Source organism: Hetaerina americana, unplaced genomic scaffold, assembly GCF_022747635.1.
Source record: "Hetaerina americana unplaced genomic scaffold, ioHetAmer1.1.p SCAF_104, whole genome shotgun sequence".
NCBI classification, from domain to species: Eukaryota; Metazoa; Arthropoda; class Insecta; order Odonata; family Calopterygidae; genus Hetaerina; species Hetaerina americana.
This window is the reverse complement of record NW_027286115.1, coordinates 452,921-476,243: the sequence shown is the minus strand read 5'-3', so window position 1 is coordinate 476,243 and position 23,323 is coordinate 452,921. Positions and strand designations below refer to the sequence as shown.

Below are 23,323 nucleotides of genomic sequence, written 5' to 3'. Positions count from 1 at the left end.
ATATTAATTAATTAACTTTCAATGCCCATTCTCTTAATTAAACTTGTTTGTGATGCGACCATGAATTGGATGCTTCTAAGAAATACAGCGCAAAAACAAAGGCGAAAATAACTCTCAAAATTTCTATCGTCTGATACAACCGTTCTTCAATTTACTGGAAGTGTTGTCAACCTAATATTTTTCATCATTACATTTAGCTTAATGCCCCTAACCTTACCCATGGACTACAATATTGACGCGCTGAAAGGCTTATGTAATCTGATGGGTCCTAAGTCTAGAAGAGCGGAGAATGGTTCTGCGGACACAAGGTATTGGCTGGCGAAGCTAAGAGAAAGGGGCGAAAGGCTAGGGCTGTGAAAAGTGAGGCGGATTGTAAATATGGATTAGGGGAGGCAGGCAGGGGGGCCAGTTCCTCTCCCTGTGTAACCGAAAAATCACACAGCTTGGGTAAGGTTTAGGCTGCCCCGAGAGGATTGCTCGATAATCGAACCCGGACCCAACGATCTACCCCTGAAATACCGCAACTCCCTATACACATACATACACACATTCATACACGAAAACCTGCCAGACGGCGAACAAATATTGATTCACATGGAAATAAATAAGGAAAAGGGATGGCAACACATGAATGGCCTATGTGGCTCGTTTCCTTCTTCTTACTATGCATACCACGAAACGCACTGTTCCTATCCTTTACGACGTTCCATGATTTCTATCCTTACTGTCCTTTCCTCTTGTGTGATCCATTTCTCCTTTGGTGAGTGAAACAGCTCCCTAACGTCATCTCCAAAAAATCGGGGCCCTTGATTCACAGAAATTGCCTCGTAGATTACCATATGAAGTTGAGTTTCCTCGATAGCTCAAGTGATTAGAGCATCGGCCCGGCAAGTCGAAAGAATCGTGGTTCGAGCCTCAGTAAATGAAGAATTTTTACACTTGCAATCTGCTCGATTCCGCAAACCCCACCTCTCCTGTATTTTTTCTTGTATATGATTTCCTATTCCTTTTCCTTATTTCTAGTTCTATGTGAATATGTATTTTATGAGTCTGATCGGAGGGCCCGGGTTCGATTCCCGGACAAGCCTCTCTGAGCACCTGCAGCTCCACCCAAGCTATGTGATTTTTCGGGTACGAGATCTTCCTGGGAAACCATAACCGGCACAGGGAAAGGAACTGGTCCCCTTACCCTGGTGTGTGAATTTCACACGTTGTCGGGCTTGGGTGCTGGGTGAACTCTGCCATCACCTACCAAACAGTCCTTCGGGTTGATTACTGTGTTTATAGTTTGGTTACATATATATATATATATATATATATATATATATATATATATATATATATATATATATATATATATATATATATATATATAATATTTGGGCGGCACAATAGAACACAAATAAAATAGTAACACTTAAAAGGCCTTACTTGAAGAAGGTCTTACAAAAGGTCTTACTTGAAGAAGGCCTCGGAGGAGGCCGAAACCTTGAACAATTTACCATGTGAGCGTCCTTTTAAGTGTTACTATTTTATTTGTTATTTGTGTTCTATTGTGCCGTCCAAATATTATACTGATCGTGTAAGCGTTTCCGTATAATCGATATATACATACATATATATATATATATATATATATATATATATATATATATATATATATATATATATATATATTTATTTATTTATTTATTTATTTATTTATTTATATATACATATATATAATTCAGCTGCAAATGAATCGGAAAACAATTTGCGATCCAGTTCTATCCGCATTACTAGGAAGCATCCATGCCAAATGAAACCTACGAGAAATGAAAAGCCGTTGGAAGGGGAAAAAAATTACCAAAGAGAAATGCTCTAAAATCGCCAGCTTTAACCAACCGAAAATTCATGTCTATTCCTGTCGACAGAGTGCATCGAGATAAAGAAAAATACTGCAATTGGTAAATAAGAGCTGCAACAAATATCTCTTTATGTAGCCGGGTGCAATTCAAAGATCCTTCGATTCTTGTTCGTAATGAAGAGTAGAATACTTAGGAATCCTTTGAATTGCTTTCTTAAACTAAGCAATGCGGTTCATGGTTTTCAATATAATAAACGTGGGACCCGAAAGCCATTCCAGAACATGGTTTCCTGATGCACCAATTCAAAGATAATCTGAATGATATAACAATGGATAGCAGGGTCCCCCTGTCACCCATGACATCGCACATTTAACCCGCAGGTGAAAAAATAAAATCTATAACTACTCCTTTGGTAATTTTAAATTAATTAGCGTCAGCTAAAAATTAATTTTTGCGTCATTCACAATATGAAAATGATCATGAATAAGTGTAAAATTGCATTGCATTTAAACTTCGCTCATTTTTTGTATTTGCAATATGGCGACTGCCGAATCGCATATCATACGTCATCTGGCGTTAATTTAAAACCACATGGCATGCGTAAGTGGCGGCTGGTGTCGGTGTTTACACATTTATTTTGACAGAATTGCCGGTGTAGTTTAGAATATTTTTATCGCAGTTATATTATTTGACTGATATGTTCATGGACAGCGACTCAGATGGCTGGGATGAAGTGGACGAGAAAGAGACTGCTGTCATATCATGCATTTTCTGTAAAGAGCAGCTGTCTAGTTTGGAGTATGCCCTTTTGCACTGCAAACAGAATCACCAGTTCAATTTAGCCAGATTAAAGCATAAGTTTAAGATGGATTGTTATTCATATATAAAGTTAATAAATTTTATCCGTTGTGAAAACGTGGAGCCTTCGATTCTCATGAATAGCTCTGAACCCGCTTGGGATAATGACAGATACATGAAGCCAAGTGTTCCAGACGACCCGTGGTTGATGCTAGGTAGTGTATTTTTCAGTTTCAATATTTTACGGTAAAACTGATATAATATGTTGTTCAATTGATTAAATTAGTAGATACCTTCTCATAGAATAATTTGAAAAGCCCTACAGTTTTTTTAGCGAGGGAAAGATTCAGGTGCTATGATTACGTTAACGAAAAACTGAAGTCTCTTTTAATATTTTCATTCCATAATATATATTACACATTAGATTTTGAAGACTTATCTGAGGAAGCAGATAGTGATGCTGTACCTATTATTCTACCGAAGGAAGACATTCTTAAAGCACAAATCGAAGAGCTGAAAAAGGAATTGGACGAGGAAAAACACAGAAATTTGGCAGTTGTTGATGCAGTTGGTGAAATGCGTCAAGTAATGCAGGGCCTGGTGAGTGGGGAAGAAGGAGACAAGAATGCGAAGCATAAAAAGTTATCAATTCACCAAGGGTCTAATGAGTGTGATGACGACGAGGATGACAGTTACTTCGAAACATATGCTCACTTCGGAATTCATCATGAAATGCTAAGTGTGAGTTGATTAATAACTACTAGAAGTAATAACTATTACTGTTATGTTTTGCTTGTTAGATTTCCCTTACATTGTTAGACTGCAGCAGTGTTGCAATCCAATCTTTGCTGCAAGGGCATGGATTGTGATTTTATTGATAAAATGTTTTTCATCCTCTACTAATAATACCTAAAGCACCATTATAACAACCTGAAAATACCTGTACCATGTTTAGATGAAACAAAGTTTAATTATAAGTCAAATGATCTATCCGTCAACTAATTAATGGTGTTGGCATATGTAGGTTTAAGAGCACAATTGTAGTGATATTCACGAAAGAATAAAAATTCATTATTCATTCATCAATAGTTCGTTATTCTTATTATAGGACAAATCAAGAACAGAAGCATATCAAGCAGCATTTGAACAAAATAAAGATGCTGTGAATGGAAAAGTTGTACTTGATGTGGGTTGCGGCACTGGAATCCTTTCTCTTTTTGCATCAAAAGCTGGAGCATCAAAAGTTTTTGCTATAGATAAATCTGAAATTGCATACTCTGCCATGGACATTATCAGGTATGTGTCACCTTTGATTGATCTAATTCTTGATAATCATTGGGAATGACTGTCATGTGTTATGACCCAATGGAACACTGATTGATGTCTAGAAGGTAATGTCATGAGAGAGAAATGGGCTTGGGAAAGTGAGTTGGCATGTGGAAAGGGCCCAGGTAATGCTCAAATATCATATAAAAAATAAGAAACTTTATTAAACCAGTACCTGAAAAGATCTAGTGTGAGCTCTCCTATTGATTAAGATAAGATGAGTGGATGCATGGGGGTCAGGGAGGAGGCATGACAGTATCATGAGGAAATGAACCTAGAACAAAATTGCTTGGGCCAAAAAAGTTATAATGTATCGCATGCTCAGTCCATAGATGTGAAAATCAAAATGAGGAAAGTTGAAGTTGCATATTTTTCTTATTTTTAAATAATGAAGGGATACATTGAATCAAATTCCGTATCTGCATAAGAATTGAAATATTTTTCATTTCATTACCTTTTTCATTAATTTAAGTGTTCAATACCTTGCCGGGAATGCCTATGCAGTCTCTCATTAATTATAATCATTGCTTTACCTTGTAATATAATATCAAAATGTGTCATGTGAACATTTGAAAAGGTCATTATTTGTTATAAGTGGGAGAAATGTTTCCATATAATGACAATTTAAAAAAAAGTATGAAAAATCTCTTTACTAAAAATATACAATTTACTACAAATAAAATATGTAGTCATGATCAAGGGTTTAATGTGAGTACATCATCTTCCAGTAAAGAAAGTGGTTACAATTTCATCCTCAAATGCCTCATACATGGTGAGGGAGGAAGGATAACTGAGTGGCAAATCCCAAACATCACCCTACTCCTCAGCCTCCCCCCCTTGAAATATCACATGTAAGGACACAACTGTTATTACTCTCTTCACCTTAAGTTGATGCATCTAAATTGAAACCTAACTTATGGATAGGTAAATTTATTCATAAATAATATTCATAGCTTTACTTTAACAAATATGTTTGAATGCCACTCAGAATCACTCAAATTATCAGGATTTTTAAGAAAAGTCTTCATTTGTTCTGCACTTCTACATTTGTAACAGAGATCAGGGTTTGGTGTACATTTATCACAAATTTATCCCAGTAGCTGGGAATGTCATCACAATTCTACATGCACATGGCATACAAAGTTCCCACCACAGAATGTGACATATATTAGGTAGTAACCTTGTGCACCTGAATGCAACATTGCTACAATATTCTCTGCTACTAGAGTATATTGATACTCTTGACGTATTATGTCATAAATTTTGATTTGTTTACTGTGCTTTTCACTCTGAATGTGTAATGCAGTGGAAAAATTACTTCCCAAAGACCCAGACTTAACAGGTCCTCCCCTCCTCAAAAAATCTCCAACCTGCAAAAGGAGATGCTTTTCATATTCCTTCTTCATTTCTGTGGGAATTTTTGGAGTTTTTGTTAGACTATCATAGATTATGTAACATTCTGGGAAAATAATTTTACAATCCACATTTATTAACCTCCTAATTGTTTTCATATTTAGAGAAAATGGCTATGAAGAAAAAGTTAAAGTGATGCGAGGACGCCTGGAGGACTTTAAGGACTTACCAAAAGTAGATATCATTGTGTCGGAGTGGATGGGCTACTTTCTTCTCTTTGAAGGAATGCTGGACTCTATCCTCATGGCTAGAGATCAGTATCTTTCCAAGGGTGGCCTTATGCTTCCCAACCGCTGTTCCTTACACCTTGTTGGAGTTCATGATGAAGGTGGGTTACGGCAGTGAAATTATTACCAAGTTGCCTTTACTCCTGATGTTAAATCTGTGCTGATATCGTCTTTAAAAATCCTCTTTATGTGATAGCATCGTAAAGAAGATACATGTATATGCATATTTTTTATAATGAATGCATTTTCATGGTTTTTTATAGATCGCCATAACCATTTGCTTACTTTCTGGACAAATGTATATGGATTCAAAATGTCATGCATGCGGAGGGAGTGCACAAAAGAAGCAATGGTCGAGCTTGTCAGCGCAGACTCTGTGTTCACCACAACTGCAACATTACTGTCCCTTGACCTGAACAGCTGCTCTCCGGTCGATGCATGCTTCTCATCTCCTTTTGAGCTGGAGGCAGAGAGAGATGGCTCTCTCACTGCACTCGTTGGGTATTTTGATGTCCATTTTGACCTCAAGTTACCTGTGGTTTTGTCTACATCTCCCCTAGCACCTGCCACGCATTGGAAGCATACATTATTCCTGCTAGAGGAACCCATTCCACTAACTGCTGGTAGGTCATTGATGATTCTGCTGTTTCTTTAAACTAGAGTGAAATCAATTGATTTGCTTTGTTGGTGTTCAAGTCATAATGCAGGCGAGTAAAAAAGCACATTGCATTTCCGTCAAAATAAAGTCACAATTAAAAGTGTGAGGTCAAAATTCTGTGCGCGCCATCATACTCATCATTGCTTAAATTAGTTGTGTATATCATTTCACCAATTACTATGAAATGAAAAAGCTGGTGGTGCTTGGCTTATTTAATTGAAGCAATATTCAATGTTAACATAAAATAATAAAAAACAAGGCAATGTTAAAATGCCATTGAGCTTGTGTTTTGACAGTGTAAATATTGATTAATATATAAAGAAGTTAACTGTGGTTAAAAACACCATAATAATATATTAATGCATGTAAAATGCATTAGAATCTGCATTCTTATTAGTCGTTTAATCAGTGGTTAATCGTGAAATAACCAGTTGCTGAATTATAATGGAATTCCTATGATGCTTCACGCAAACTGCTGTAATCCACACTAGAAAATAGCCAACCTGGTTGCAATGGCTAGTTACATAATGCTAATAGTATAGAAATATTATTCGAACTATGTGTAGGTAATGTGCATTAAAACAACTACATAATATTTTCAGTACATGCATGCTATAGATACCTCATAAAGACAGGATTTCTTCCCTTACTTTCATTTAACACTCATATCCAATGTTCTAATGTATCTGGCACTCTTTATTTTATCACCCATCTGGGAACACCAAACCAAAAAGTAACAATTTCATTTTGATTGTACCGGTGAACAATGTTGTCTGAACTTTTTTTCAAAGAACTCCTTTTTATATTTCTAAATAAAGAATCTAATTTTTATTTTAATCTATGGGTGTTGTAATTAACTTTTCAAATCGGTGCATGCATTGGCATTCATTTATGATGTTATTTGAAAGATATTGTAGGTTTGGGTTCCTACTTTGTATTTGCAATTCTTTAACCTAATCAGCTCTGCATACGGGGTAAGACCCTTGTTCCTATTGTGATTGTGATTGAAAATGCTTATTTTTACTTTGTGACATCGTTTGACTTTTATATATGTTGACATTTATTTTTTTATTACCTTTTCAGGAAGCAAAATCAATGGTTCACTAGAATGTAGCCGGCAAGCGAAAAACCCTCGTGCCCTCAAGGTTTCCATAACCATTGAAGGCCACAAATCTAAAGTTTACTATCTCAATTGATAAATTTCATACAAGCTGGTGTGATAATGTTGCAAAGCTGGTTTTATTAATGCATTCCTGAATCAGTACCAAAACAAAAGAGATAATGTGCATTAATTCATTTTTTATGTCTTTAAGTCGTCACCATTTTTGTACAGAAACTTTTAACTTATTAATGCACTCTTATAATGATGAAGGTAGTTGTAAATAAGAATTTCAGCTTTTTAACATATATTGTCCATGCAAATGAATAAATTTTGTCTTGGGGTCATATAATGCCTATTTATTTACTATAAAAAATCTGTCAGGGGTCCTTTTAAATTTTATGATTTATTATTCTATGAGCTTATGGGTTGTGAACAGGCAGGCGTATGTAGAGGAATAAATTGATTTTTATTTGAGGTAAATTTTCTAGAACTATTTGGTTAATTATTATCCAGTAAACTATTAAAAATGGATTGTGAATTTCACCCATACAAATGCCAGTCAATTATCATATTTCCTGGTCCATAAGAAATGCTTGTTTATTCCAAAATGTGCTCTATAAAGTTAGCCTGGGTCTCATGGGTTGGGGCTAAAATACTTAATATTAAGTAGTTTTTTCTCTCCTCATGCATAGAAAATGATTATTATCTTTACTATAAATTATGATAATAACAGTGTTTTGAGCAAGTAGTAAGAAGTAAACCTTTAATACTTACTTGGCTGTACTTCCTAAAAAAAATTCAATATTAATAGTAATTATATACAACTTGGCACGTTTAGTTACAACTCACATGTGGTGCTGCTGTGAAAGTTATACCCAGGGCTAACAAGGATGTCGTCGCTCTGTTCAGACATTGTCTCTCTCATGGTAAACATGGAGTCTGCAGGAATTCATTAATTAGTCGTATGCAAGTGTCGTAAAGGCATAGAAAATGGTTGCTTTTATTACAAATTGCAATAATAACAGAATCTAAGCATCACAGCTTAAAGGTGTTTTGGCCCAAGGGTTATAAATTTCTGGGATTCTACAATGAATAAACGTTGACATACTATGATAAATAAATGTGTAGATGCTAATTTTTAAACGCAACAATTCAATTTTATTCTTGTTAAGTATTAACATTAAAATACTTGGATCCTTTTCTGTGTGAACCAAATATTTTTTGTGAATTCTAACCTGAAAAATCAGGGCTGGGAAATATGGTATATGAAGTACAGTAAGGAGAGACTTTAAAACAAATCATCAATAAGAATTAAAGCTGTAACTCAAATTTACCTTCTCATGGTTGGATTTAAATGCTGTAAAATTAACTTTGAAATATTGTGTGATAAATGTTAGCAACATTTTTTCATCTCCAGCAATACTAAACTTAAAGTTCTGGTGAAATAATTATGAGAAAAATTGTCTTTTGTCTTCAAGTTAGGCCCTGCAAATGCACAGATGATGCTCAGATTAATATCTAGAATTATGGAACTAGCAGCGGATAGGATATTACAAGCATTAGTGTGAATTTACAAACTGCTCATCGCTGGATACACATCTAACACTCATCATCAATCATGTGAATATGGCAGATTTTGTAATGATTCATACGTTAATTCCATAATTTTCACCATCAAAACTGTGCAGTTGTACACCGGTGCATTTCCTTGATGAAAGAGAATTATTTTCTTGGCTAAATGAAGTTTTTTCTTGACATCTTCACTCAACCGATGCAATAATGATGCATAATACTTACCATTTATTGTTTGTCCTTTATTCAAGTAGTCGATTTACAGTGCAAGTGGTGATTATGTGTGTGTTCCCTTGTTGGCTGATCATCCTTGCCTTCTTTGAAACCAATCGCATTTAGAAACCCAATTTTTTGGCTGTCTATTTGTCTCTGGGGTGTAGTAGAATATCCATTTCATCCACAGATAAGTATCAATGCAGAAACTCATCAGGATTGTGTTGAAAAAGTTCAAAACCCGCCTCTGAATTGCATTTGTTCTCCACTGAGAGTAAATGCAATACTCATGTTGACAAGATTTTTTTCACACCCAATTTTTGGGCAAAATTGAGAGCACTATACGTTTTGATATGTCTGCGGCCTCAACTATTTCACAATCTTTGATTCGTTCATCATTAAAGACCATGCCATGGATTTTGTCAATTATTTCGGAGGAAGTCACTCACTGGATGTCCTGGACGATGTTCATCATTTATGGAAGTACAGTGATATTTGAACTCATTAACCCAATTGTAAGCAGTCATAAATACAGGAGCAGATGTGGCATGAACTTCATCCAACTCAGCTCAAATCCCTTTTGGTGTTAAACCTTTTAAATAATAGTGTTCAATCACCACACAAAACTCATTTTTCTGGATCAACAAAAATTTGTTGCTTCAATCGACTAAGAAACTGAAACCACATGATGAATACAGATGAAACTTGAACAGCAGTCTAGAGAGAGGTGGGGCTTACTAAAAGCAAACCTTTTCTGTGCCAAATCTTGGATTTTCTTAGGAATTATTGAACAACCCACTCAATTCAACAACAAAAGACAATACAAAGAGACGTTTCAGGCGTGATATGGTGGAATATCATGATTAATTAAAAAGACAATACCTTTAATCTTTTTCTTGTAAGTAAGGAAATCATTTGAAATTAAGATAATTCAGATCAAATCCAAAATGATTTTAAACATGAGATCTTTCATGCATTTGACATAGGTTACTAACTGGATTTTTAGAGCAACTTGAAATTTTGTGTATTGAATACCTCTGATATTTCCTTCCTCAATGCATGGCTGGCTTTAGGCAATCAGCTATGTTGCCCTTACTTGCACCACTTTCCTCCCAACTCCCCTCCCCCTCTTGGTCACAAATGATTCTCACAGTTTTCCCTTCCCCACTTTCCCCCAGTTCCATTTATAATTCTAACTCCTTCACTGCTATCTGCCGGCATTCAACCCCCACATTTCCTCCTCCGTTCCTTCCCACGTTCTCCTCCCATCCTTCACCCTACATAAGAGACCTCACAGACCCATAGCATTCACTATCTTGGCTTTGACAATATAGTTGTGAAACTGTGATCTACATACCGTAAAAATTTTAAACACATGGAATATACCAAGTTTGTGATTTCAAGTATGCTATAATTCCTCAGGGTCAAAACTGCCATTTTGAGTACAATTATAGTTGATTATTTTGACAATTGTGCCTACCTTTATGTCTAAGTGTTGTGCGTGTCTTTATGACTAAGTAATATAATATATATATATAATATATATATATATATATATATATATATATATATATATATATATATATATATATATATATATATATATATATATATATATATATATATATATATATATATATATCTATATATACACATTCAAACACGAAATCCCGCCAAACGGCGAATAAATACTCATATATACAGAAACAGATATAAGGAAAAGGGATAGGAACACATATAAAGGACGAACACAATAAAGGTGGGGAAGGCGGAATCGAACGGATCACGAGAGTAAAAATATTTCCTCAACCGGGACTCGAACACCGGATCTTTCCACTTGCCGGGCGGATGCTCTTAACCACTTGAGCTATCGAGGATAGTCAATTTACCCTGAGATCCGTGGGTCTAATATGTCGCCAAGCGCCCCGATTCTTTCAGCCAAGAGATGGCGTCAGGGGGCAGTTTCACCCACCAAAGGAGAAATAGACAATACACAAGGAAAGGAAAGGACAGTGGGAGTGACACCCACTGTCCTTTCCTTTCCTTGTGTATTGTCTATTTCTCCTTTGGTGGGTGAAACTGCCCCCTGACGCCATCTCTTGGCTGAAAGAATCGGGGCGCTTGGCGACATATTAGACCCACGGATCTCAGGGTAAATTGACTATCCTCGATAGCTCAAGTGGTTAAGAGCATCCGCCCGGCAAGTGGAAAGATCCGGTGTTCGAGTCCCGGTTGAGGAAATATTTTTACTCTTGTGATCCGTTCGATTCCGCCTTCCCCACCTTTATTGTGTTCGTCCTTTATATGTGTTCCTATCCCTTTTCCTTATATCTGTTTCTGTATATATATATATATATATATATATGTATATATATATATAAAATATACAGGGTTCGTCCGGAAAATAAGTGTACTGAGCTCAGGAAAAAAAATTTATTACATTTTTACATATCTTAAGCTAATATTCCTCAAAATAGGACCCTTGTGAGTCGATACACTTGTTCCAGCGGCGTTCCCATTCCTGGAACGCTCCCGCGAAGGCATCATCGGGAACCTCTCGAAGACACGTCGTCACGGCCTCTTTGACGGCGTCCAAAGTCCCGTATCGCATTCCTTTCAAACTCCTCTTTATCTTCGGGAACAGAAAGAAGTCCGGTGGTGCCAAGTCCGGGCTGTAGGGTGGGTGCGGCAGCGTTGCCACGCCGTGCTTGGCCAAGAAGTCCGACACGACAAGCGCGGTGTGAGACGGCGCATTGTCGTGATGCAGCCGCCAGATGTTTTTGATCGCTGGCCGGACGCGGGTGACTCGTTTTCGAAGCCTGTCGAGCACTTGGACGTAAAATGCAGCATTTACAGTTTGTCTTTCAGGTACAAATTCGTAGTGGACGACTCCCCTTTTGTCAAAAAAGACAATCAAATCAGTACACTTATTTTCCAGACGAACCCTGTATATATACATATTATATATATATACTTATTTTATATATATATATGTATATAATATGTTGAGACCAATTAGGTTTTCATATTTGCATATCTCCCTGATCAATGTTATCACATCTTGGACATTATATGGCCTAATGTCCTTTGTTCCTTGAACTGTGACTAAGCATGGTGGTCTCTGTAAAGAGAATGTGTACTAGATGAAATTATCTACATAGGTATGTGAGCTATTACATTTTTGTTCTCATGAATTTGGCAAAGAATTTTTCATTAGTATGTATGTATGGTTATAGAAAAAACTGATATTCAACTCAAACAAATATAATTGTTTTGTCTGTCAAGCAAATTGACAGAATAGATTGGTAAGTCTTGTTTATGTAATTTAATTCAACCATTTGGTAACGTGAAGGAATTCTTAAGTATATTTTTGTGTGTGGTCATCTTAATTTCATTTGGTAGGGAGAAATCAATCAGGCTTTCATTATCAAAATTAATGAAAATCAGTTCAGCTAAACAAAACATTTAGGCTTATTATTAAAGTAAAGTTTTAAGGATTACAAATAGTGAAGCCATTAACAACATTAATATTCTGAAAAACTATGGATTTTGATCTTCACCATACTCCAAGATAGGTGCAATCCTCATTAATTAAACAGCTCTATGGTTATACTTGCTTTCCATCTTCATTTAGGCAAGAAGACAATCTTGGGATTGACCGGTACACAGCACCTTACTCATTTATTACCCTCTGATTCCAAAGTGCACCCATTTATTTTTGTAGTTTTAAAGTTCATATTAATTTTCAATTAAAAATTCAGTAATTAGTAAAAAGAGAGTATTCATTCAAATTATTAATAAAACCCTTTTTAAAAAAGTGTGTTAAATATCCATTGTAACAACATTCTTTTAGGTATTACACCATTTTTTCTTTTATTTTAGGTGTAAAAACATTAGTATTTAATTTAAAATCATGAAATAACAGTTTTAAAAGACTACTTTAAATATAATGCAAAGGAAAGTAAAATATAGCAATAAATTATTGCGCACATATTGTTCAGGTTTTCAAGTAATTCAGTTCTTCACAGTAATGTTTTTGTGGATTTATAATTCCAGCTCCATCCCTAAAAGTATAAACGATTACTTGATCCATGTTGTAGGTGTTCTCAGGAGATCATCTGGGTCTGAAAGATAGTATTTCCGTTTGCTTTCCTAATGGCATTTTGAAGAAAAAGTGGAAGTTTTAATGATATTATTAATTATGTTCTTTCTATTAAGAACATAGTTACCATTAATTTTGGGTTCTATTTCCAAGGATACTTGAATGGAAAATAGAGCACAGGTTTCAGAAAATATGAACTTATATTTTAAAAAGCAGTTCAGCAGTATAATCAAGAATGTTGAATCATTGAAATATTATTTTAATAAGAATTCTAACTATTTCCTAGATAATATTTATCATTTATTGCTGTTGCCAATTGAACATCGTTTTCAAGTAAGTAGTATGATACTATTCCACTTTCTATGTCTATGCCTTGTCAATCGCCGAAGAAAATAAGGAAAGGCACGTACACCATTATGCTTAATTATGAAGTATTCAGAGACTTCAGCAAGAGTGTTTCATTAATGAGTTAAGTGTGTCCCGCATGAAAAAATACTCCAATAGCCCACTACTATGTTGCAACCTTTTATCAGTATCAATATAGTCTTTTCAGGTACCATGATGATTATTGATATTGATAGAATTGAGCTCTTACAGCTAGTAGTATTAAATGAATGAAAAACTCCAATGGCCGTAAACAGTTTACCTTTCTAAACAAAGTACAAATGAAATTAGTTGGCTAACGCCACAAGTCAAGAAGGGGTAAAAGGTTAAAAGGAAAGGGATAAGAAAGGTGAATACGAATATGCATATTTCGGCCACAATGTAGCCCTCTTCAGCGTACTGAAGGGTAATAACCCATTCTACCCTTGCGTAACTCTTATCACAGTCTTAAACCTCCCATTGCCAATCAAAATACTCTACATCTATCTTTCTTGCCTAATTTGAATTTTTCTTATCAATCTCCTCTTCTCCCCATCATGCCTAGCACTTCATCATTTGTTTCCCTTTCTGTCTATTTCACCTTTCCCATCATTATTTTCACCCACATTTCAAAAACTTTCAATCTATGCTTATGATCTTGCTTCAATGACCATGTTTCAATGTCATACAAAAACATGTTCAATATCAAAGTTTTGAATAGCTGTTTTTTAACATTCTTACTTCTTATGCTCTTAATGTATACTCTTATGCTCTAATTCTTCTTCTTATTCTCCTACCACTTTGAACATTTTGGTCCAAAACACTTCCTACTACAAAACAAGAAGTAGGGTAAACTGTTCCACCTGTTCTAGTTTATGAATTTCTCTTTTGATATTTAACTTAGCTTTCCTCTTTCTCAAAAACCACATAACCTTTGTTTTGTTTACATTTATTCTCATCCAATACCTATCACACTGGCATGCTACTATGTTCAGTAATGCTTGCAACCACTTAGCTTACTTGCAAACTAAAGCTTGATCATCCACTAATCTGATTCTGTGTATGTATACATATAAATAAATAAATAAATAAATAAATAAATATATATATATATATATATATATATATATATATATATATATATATATATATATATATATATATATATATATATATTTGTGTTAAGGGACTGCTTGAGACTGGGAAATTACAATTTGATTCAGACAAATTCCAAAGAAACTGCGGGAGATGCCGCAACAGTAACTTTTAACGTAGTAGAGTCATCCACTAATGTGCATTTCAATGCAAAAGTTTCAGAGAGTAAAAATCAATTTCATAAAGAGTTATTTAGCATGAAAGTTACACGATATTCATTTTGATGATATTGCAAATAGAACCCATTTCAGCATAAGAAAAGAATTACCCATCCTCTGCAGGGAATAAATACCTCTATTTGATGATCTGGAAATAGGTCACTTGTAATGTTTTCATTTTGTCTTGTTTCTGGCAGAGAGTTTTTGTATTCTTCATGATGATATGGGAAGTCATTAAAATAATCATTTTTTACTTCTTGTGATTGTGGAAACTTGATCAAATCTGTTCTAAGAACTGGATCCTCATTTAAAGATTCACTATTTATCTCTTTATCATGAATTGAGCTTTTCCCAGTCCTAAAAATGTCATCATCATTTAAGTCACTAGAAAGCGACATTGCATCACTATAACAGCTTCCCTCTGAATTTTTCTCTTCTGCCTCATATTTATCCCATTTGCTTTTTACTTCAGTGCTATTTATTTCAGCTGCAAATGATCCAATTGGATTTAGAAAGCATACTTCTGATGAAAAGTTGCTCTCCGCTTTTAGATTTTTATTGTCTAAGGAGAGATCTAAGAAATTTTTTGAGATGCTTTCACAACCATTTTCTTTGTGATTTTCTTTACTCCAACAATTATTTGGTTTCATATATGTTGAGTCATTTTGATCAGGCAATTTATCTTCACTATAAAGTTCATTGAAGCGTACGTCTGAGGGGGTAATTTTAGCAAAAGGTGTTTCATCTCTCAACATAATATCTGAAGAGGAAAAAAATTGCTGTACATCTGGATCAGAAGTCATTTCTGTCACTTTGCCTGTTTGTAGAGAAGCTAATGGTGACTCATCTTCCCATGAAACATGCAAATTGGTTGATCTTGTTTGTTTGAATTTGTGAGGAAATTCATCACCCTCTAATAAACCATTTTCTCTATCTTCAATGTCCTCATTTGCCGTCATAAATTGGCACTTTTCTGTCTTAATAATGGTGTCATTTCTATAACATAATAAAGTATCACTATTCATACATGTTAAAGTGGTCATCCTTTCACATAAATATAAGAATTTGAAATATGAATGAGATACCTGTACATTTGCTTATATTTATTTTGAAATATATCAGCAACACTTGGACGCAGATACTGCTGTAGGTTTTCCTTATGTTTTCCTTTGTGTTTTGTTTTCCAAGGGTATATAGTTTTTCCTGATTTCCTTTAAAAAACCCAACACGTCACCTTAGCAAACTAAATAAATCTTGGAGATTATTATTATTTATTCTTGCATGGTGATCAGAATATAATGCAATATGAGGTCGATTGTATATAATACAAGACACACTAATGCATGAAAAATCACCAACTACATGGAAAATGTAAAAAAACTACATCATGCTACACAAACATATAAACATGTGCACACAAATTTACTTTGCGTATAAACATTTCTCTTTAGACTTTTGCATACACAAATATCTCATGTTTTGCAGGCGGAAGACATTGAAGTAAAGATCATTATCATATAATCATCACCCAACATGCATTATTCAGACAAAAGTAAATACTAAAATGCACATTAAAATGTATCATATGCAATAAAATAACGTTTTGATGAGGAATTCGTTTACATGGAACATATAGAAGACCTAACTGTGCATATTACATAAAAAAGACTGCATCTAAAGGTCATGGAAATACAGCCTCAAGTGTGAGCTCAGAGAATGATAAATAGATTTTTCAGGGGACAGGAGAGTTTGGAGATATTTGGAGCTTATAAACCTGTGAACCAATTGATAAGCCATGATGATTAAAAAAAGAATAAATATACATGTGGATTTCAATTCAAGAATGCTGAGTTGATAAGTTTGGAAGATAGACGACCAATTAAAGCTTTTCTATAATAATTCCTACAGATTATTTCATAAGTGGGAATTATCACATACATTCACCGAAAATAAACAGCTTTTGCCTTATATTTCTTATTAAACCAGTCCTCAAATTCCCTGCCAATCTTTATTCAGCTCTATCATACCACTGCATAATGATTTTTTGAAAGTGAGTAGAGTGAAAGAGAGATGCCAGTAGAAACCTATTATGAATACTTTCCTTCTTCACTCATACTGTCTATTTCTGGCAAGAACCAGATATTCCTGGGAAACTATAATTGGCAGAGAAAATGGTACAGCTCCCCCAATCCTGATGTACGACTTTCCAATGTTTTTGACTGTAGTAATCTTGAACACCACCTTCACATCTTCAGGTTGATTACTATCCAATATCCAAGTCCAATATCATAAATATATGGCAAATTCAGCATTATAGAGCATCTATCAGTTGCTAAAGTTCCAGTTATAATCTAGTTTAATAACTCATTGGTCATTCATATTCTACCTGTTTGGTTTGGAAGATGTGTTATTTCTAGGTTTGGTAATTTAATTAAAGAGCAATGTTGGCCAATTGGAGCACCTAAAATGCTAATGAAGGACTAAAATCAAAATGCAGTACCAATATTTGAGTGTAATCAAGACTTATGAAAAATGAAAGACCATTTTAGGAAATATGTGGTAGCTGTCACATGAGAAATGGGGGTACCCTTCAAGAAGCTATTTACTCCCATTTGCTAAAATAGTGATTGAATCTTGTGCCATGCCATATTTAATGGTTCCCGATAAAGAAATAATGAGAATCTCTTTAAAAGATTAGTGCAACTGACTGAGCTCAATGAAAAATATTGTGTCGATGAGAGAAAATATTATTCAAAAGCAATAACATGTACGCGTACGTTTGAAAAGGATCATGGCACTATGAGAATATTGGTGGTTCCAGCAATTTCCACAAGGGTAAGTAAATATTATGAACTACGTATCTATGCATACAATTTTAAGATTCAAAACTATCACATGCTATTTTCACAATCAGATGTTTAATACTTGAAATGAAGAAAATTGTTACAAACGTTATGCTTTATTAGAAAATTATTTGGTTTTAAGCTCGGAAGTTTTCGTAAAAAGTTGTACGCACCTTGGCGAACTTCTTACAATTGCGAATTGTTCGAAATTTTGTGAACATTTTATAGTTGGGTTTTGTGTTGCGTTATCTCTTCTTATCGTTTGTGAAACTATCATGTTCATCGGAAGCTTTCCATGAGGTCTCATAAATCCAGATTGTCCATTCATCGAGAAGTTTTTGGTGAGGACATTGACGTGAGGCTGGGTAAACTTTTCATGGAAAAGAATCACCAAGTCAATAATTACCGCTGAAAATTCATTATTTCGGTATAACAAATATACATTACGAAATCTATAGCACTTTTCTTGATTTAGTATCCCTTATTACAGTCTTTGTAACCGCATGCCCATTTATTTTATAACTTTCCAATATTTTACTGCTGAAGGGCGTAAATCTTGAGTCCACTGCTTCTGTATCTAATTCCAAATGGGCGGTGTTTTCAGTCTAGTATCGATAACATAAGATTTTTTATTATATAAATGCTAGTTCATAGAGATTTTGAATAAATAATAGATACATGTGTATTTCTGGGCTACGGACCTGATAGGCCATCTTGTGATTGAATTTAAGGTTAGCGGTTATTCTTTCCCTTCTGGTTTCGTGACTCAGTTGTTTTGTTGAAAAATGTTGTAAAATCGGGGAACCTGAATGTATTACCGAAGTCGCGAATTATGTTTACTTATTGATTGAATTCTCCTAAGGATATTATCGATGGCCATGAAAGTGTGGATTAATTACTTTTAACGAGCAAGCTCGCCATTCTACGCGCAATTAACTCCATATAGTGTAATATCCGAAACTCGTGTTACCGGTTGGTGTTTGGGCCAGTTAGTTATGGTAAATTTCGTGGTAGCTTCTTTGTCGCCAATAAATTAGGTAACACTCGTCTAGAGATTAGTGCAGTGATGGTTCGGCACGTGATGTTTCTTAAAAAGGCTGTGGATGGATATCGTTTCCGTCATTTTCTTCGATGGTTGCATCATACCGAAGCTAACGAACGTTTGAGTTACCCTAACACATGCTTGAATTTCAGAGGGGAATTGCGGGGAAAGAATACCGGAACATTTCCCAGTAAAGTTTTTCAAAGATTTATTAAACCTACTTGCTCATCATGTTATGTGATGCCGGTTCGGTTTTATAGCGCACAAAAACCAAGTTCAAATGACGAAAGTGAATCTTCAGATTCGACTGTGGAAGTAGAGGATCAAACACCTCATACCCTGCCTGCTACAGTCATCGTTCCTGAAGTGTGGCCTAATGTACCTCTTATTGCCGTTAATAGGAATCCTGTTTTCCCGAGGTTTATTAAAATGATAGAGGTATGTTAAGCATGTTAAGGAGTTTTTGTTTTATTCCTTATTTCTCGTTGAAATATGAGTTTGGAGTTTAATTTTTCCGAAAAAGAGACTTAGCACTTTCCCTATGTTGTTACAGATTACTAATCCAGATCTGATTGCCTTAATTAGAAGGAAAGTGAAATTGAACCAGCCATACGCCGGAGTTTTTCTGAAAAAGGATGACGAGTAAGATGAATTAAACTAGTTGTGTGTATGCTATTGTTGGTAATAGTTTTGTTGAAGTATTATTATTCATATATTTTTGAATTATCATCTTTAGAAATGATAGTGACGTTGTGAAGGACCTCTCCGAAGTATATTCAGTCGGTACATTTGTTCAGATTCATGAAATGCAAGATTTAAGTGATAAGCTAAGAATTGTAGCGATGGCCCATCGTCGCATTCGGATTCTTGGACCGCTGATTGACGATTCCGAAGCACCCGAGGGTGAGTAAATTCAGATGGTTTCCTCCATTACAGGCTCTCAAGTAACTTATGAAATGTGATTTTCCTCTCAGAAATGGACTTGAAATTTCCTCTGTTAAAGACAAGCATAACCACCTTTGTAGAAGACGGCGATGATAGGGGAAGGAGGAAGAGGAGGAGGAAGAAACCTGAAGCCATAACAGAGCAGGGAGAGCCAATTTTACAGGGAGCAGAGCAACCCGCACCAAAAATTCTCATGGTGGAGGCAGAGAATGTTTCCCATGATAAGTTCAGGCAAACAGAAGAAGTTAAGGTTTGTATTTTGTTGTTTTGTTACCATTGAATGCTTTCTCACTAGGGCCTTTACTGTATTGCTCATTAAATGCAATTATCTGAGTATGTTCTAGCAATTTAAGTTTTAATTCTAGTTCAGATGTATAAATAATATGTAACTTCTAAAAGACCCACAAATTGCTAAACCTTCTTCAGCAGTCTTCATGTTTTCCATGAGAACACGCATCAAAACCTGCAACCCCTGTCTTAAGTTTGGAATTTTAATTATTTTACCTGTGTGGCAGTTGTTGCCATTTTACGTTTTGGAATTTGAATAATATGCTGATTTTCACTAAAGATAATGCATTAAAGATGTTATATTAGGGTGAGTCCATTATTTTTAGTGTTATAGAGAGAAATTTATTTTCAATCATTTGAATTATTTTTAAATTAAGTAATACATTCATTCTCCGAATCATCATTTTATACATGCAGAAACTTAAATGACTGGCTGCTGAACCATCATGATAATTTGGGCCATTTTTAGAATTGTGTTCTTGTTGTATCTTAAGCTCTAGGTCATACCATTTGGATACAAAGGAAGTAAAATTTAATGTTTACATAAGCTTGGCCATCTGCTAGTCTAACTGATTTAATGAATTCCCCACTGGGTCTCATTCCCACCTCCAGTTCACCTCATGCCTCTTTAATAATTTCCTAAAAGTATACAATTGAAAAACATGAGATAATAGGCAACCGTGCCTTACTTCCTAACACTGCCCATCCGGACTCTCCATCCCCCCACTCCCACCTGAGCACTCTGAGATATGTACAGGTTGTGGATCAGCCTCCTGTCTCTCCAATATATTCATATTTTCTACAATATATTTATTAGTTTTTCCCAAGTCATTCTATCAAATACCTTTTTGTTGTATACGAAGCAGGCATATAAGTTCTGATAGAATAGAATACTATCGTATAGATGGGATGTAATACTATCAGAACTTATATGCCTGCCAACCTAAGTACCTCTTAAGGGGTAGGGGAAATGAAACCTATTGAACCACCCTATGCAATTGAAATCAAACTTAGTACTAGAAATCAAACTATTTATCTAGTGCAATGTTAGTTGGTGCTTAGAAATGTAGCAGTGCTTGATGAATCTATCAAAACCTAATTTAACCTCTGGAATACTCTTTGTGATTATAATTTATCCTGTGGTAACTTTTAATTTCCCATCTAGTATCAGTTTGTCCATGTCAGTAAAATTGGCAATTTAGAAAAAGTAGGTAATTATTAATTTGCTTCACAAATTCAGAAAGAAGTGAGCAAGGAAAAGGGTTGTAATTTATTCAAAATGTCAGCATCAAGCTGCTCACAAGTTTCAAGGGTTCATACACATTTTTATCAAGCTTGCTTCTCCATGTTATTTACCCCGCCACCTTTACAGATGAATTTTTTGAGTCTACAACTTAACACATGAATTTTTTATACCCTGGCTCTTTTTGTTACTTTTTCATCTCTGAGTTGCTTCTCATTGTGTATGTCTTATTGAGTTGTTTTATGCATGATGTCGGTCAAGCATCTCCTATTTAATCCTTAAAAGATTTGGGAAAGATTTCATTTGCTCTAATTTATTACTTTCTGCTCTACTAACAGCTACTGTCAGTTTCTCATGTCCACATACTACTTGTCTGGTATTATTTTCTCTTTTGATTTTCCTCTAATACTTCTGGAGTATTTGATCATATGCATTCAAGTATCCTTGTAAGTTTCCTTGTACCTCATCTGTTACTATGCCATCTGTGAAATAGGGAAAGTTAATGTTTTTTTCATCCACTTTGATTCCTTCAATGCCCATTCCTTGTACTTCTTTCCATGTTGATAGATTTAATGGGCCTGATTTGGGAACATATATTAACTTTGTTGAGAATAGGCTACATATAATACCTTGATTTCAGCATTCTTCTCATTTGTATTCTTCTATTACTTAATTGTTTTCCCTGCCATAATGATTAATTTAACTTTTTAAAAGCCATCAGTTTTCTTGTAATTATATTGAAAATGCCCAACATCATGTGTTATTGAGGGGGAAGACAATTGAGAAATTTGACAGGGTTTCAGTGACTAGAATCAGCTTTTTGTTATATGGACTACATCATCTAGGTGGCTATTAAATAATCATAATCACTTAGGGTAAAAAGAGTGAAGTTTAGGCAAAGTATTGATAATACTCATTGCATGGAGTTATCTTCTCTTAAATTTACATTCTTGAGTGCTCTTTTGACTTCTTGGGTTTATTCTTTCCCTGTCTATCGATACAACTTGCCTTTTTTCATCTGAAAATATTGGTGTTTAGGAGGAAGGACAACAACTCAAAGGGAAGTTGCACATTATGTTATGCACATGCACATTATGTTATGAAAACAACAAAACCTATGCGAACTAAGAAAGTCAGGGTGCTCTTTTCAGTTTGATGAGTGTTTATAGGAAAGGGTCTGGGAATAGTGACAGGGGGCATATAAGTGGGAAAATGGAAGTGCAATTTATGGATGCACACTGCACAGGGGATGATATAGTTCATTGTTTACGGTGGAGATATTCCATATGATGGCACATGCATTGTGAAAACAAAATTAAGAATTGTAATAAATGAATAGTTTTGTTGATTTTTTTGTTGTAATGAAAGTACAAAGGAATTTATCTATGGCAAACTGCCAAGTATTTGAGTGTTAGTGTACTGTAGTTATTCAAATTTCAAGTGTTTGATGTATTCTTTTGGGTGGATAAAATTGTTTTCTAATGTCTGGTTGTTTATCCTCTAGGCCTTGACGCAAGAAGTTATCAAAACAATACGAGACATCATCAGCCTGAATCCTCTGTACCGAGAATCACTTCAGCAGATGCTTCATCAAGGGCAAAGGGTGGTAGATAATCCAGTTTATCTTTCTGATTTGGGGGCAGCTTTGACTGGAGCTGAGTCAGCTGAACTTCAAGCTGTCCTGGAAGAAGTCGATGTAAAGTTGAATTGTATTTTTTCTTCTTATACTCCTTCTCTGAAGCTATTGTGCCTTTCTATATTAGTTTAACCTAGCTGTAATACCCATCATCTCAGGTTTTGATGAAACTTTGTCATCATCATGATGGTTTATGCAACCATGCTATATTTTATTTTATAGCTGTGACAGTTTTCTTTTATAGCCTCTTGATCTAAATGTAGTTTCTCAATATCATCCGCATCCTGGGCATGATGATCAAGGTGCTCTTTCCTATTAAATCAAATGTCTCTCACTCGCTAATCAACCAATCTTCAACAAAATATGCACCGAAATAAATTATAATGTGAGGA

At 35.0% G+C, this 23,323-nt stretch overlaps 2 protein-coding genes across 4 annotated transcripts in view; both read left to right on the top strand.

The window, feature by feature from the left end:
- Positions 1-2,437: 2,437 nt before the first annotated feature.
- Art3 (arginine methyltransferase 3) lies at positions 2,438-7,706 on the top strand. Of its 2 annotated transcripts, none has more exons than XM_071599077.1 (6): positions 2,438-2,860; positions 3,070-3,386; positions 3,754-3,941; positions 5,489-5,712; positions 5,875-6,112; positions 7,353-7,706. In XM_071599077.1, exons 1-6 carry the CDS (start codon positions 2,545-2,547, stop codon positions 7,381-7,383), a joined length of 1,314 nt encoding a protein of 437 aa, XP_071455178.1. In that variant the 5' UTR covers positions 2,438-2,544; the 3' UTR covers positions 7,384-7,706. The 2 variants fall into 2 exon arrangements, with proteins under 2 accessions (XP_071455178.1, XP_071455177.1); XM_071599076.1 differs by having other exon boundaries at positions 5,875-6,234.
- Positions 7,707-18,563: 10,857 nt separating this feature from the next.
- The window catches only part of Lon (Lon protease), a 33,109-nt gene continuing 28,349 nt past the window's right edge, over positions 18,564-23,323 (top strand). The window contains exons 1-5 of one of the 2 annotated variants that reach the window (XM_071599082.1): positions 18,564-19,257; positions 19,373-19,461; positions 19,556-19,722; positions 19,845-20,014; positions 22,800-22,991. In XM_071599082.1, the coding sequence (XP_071455183.1) occupies positions 18,844-19,257; positions 19,373-19,461; positions 19,556-19,722; positions 19,845-20,014; positions 22,800-22,991 (1,032 nt within the window). In that variant the 5' untranslated portion in view covers positions 18,564-18,843. Of the gene's footprint in view, positions 19,258-19,372; positions 19,462-19,555; positions 19,723-19,793; positions 20,015-22,799; positions 22,992-23,323 lie in introns of both variants that reach the window. The other variant, XM_071599081.1, reaches the window with a different exon arrangement.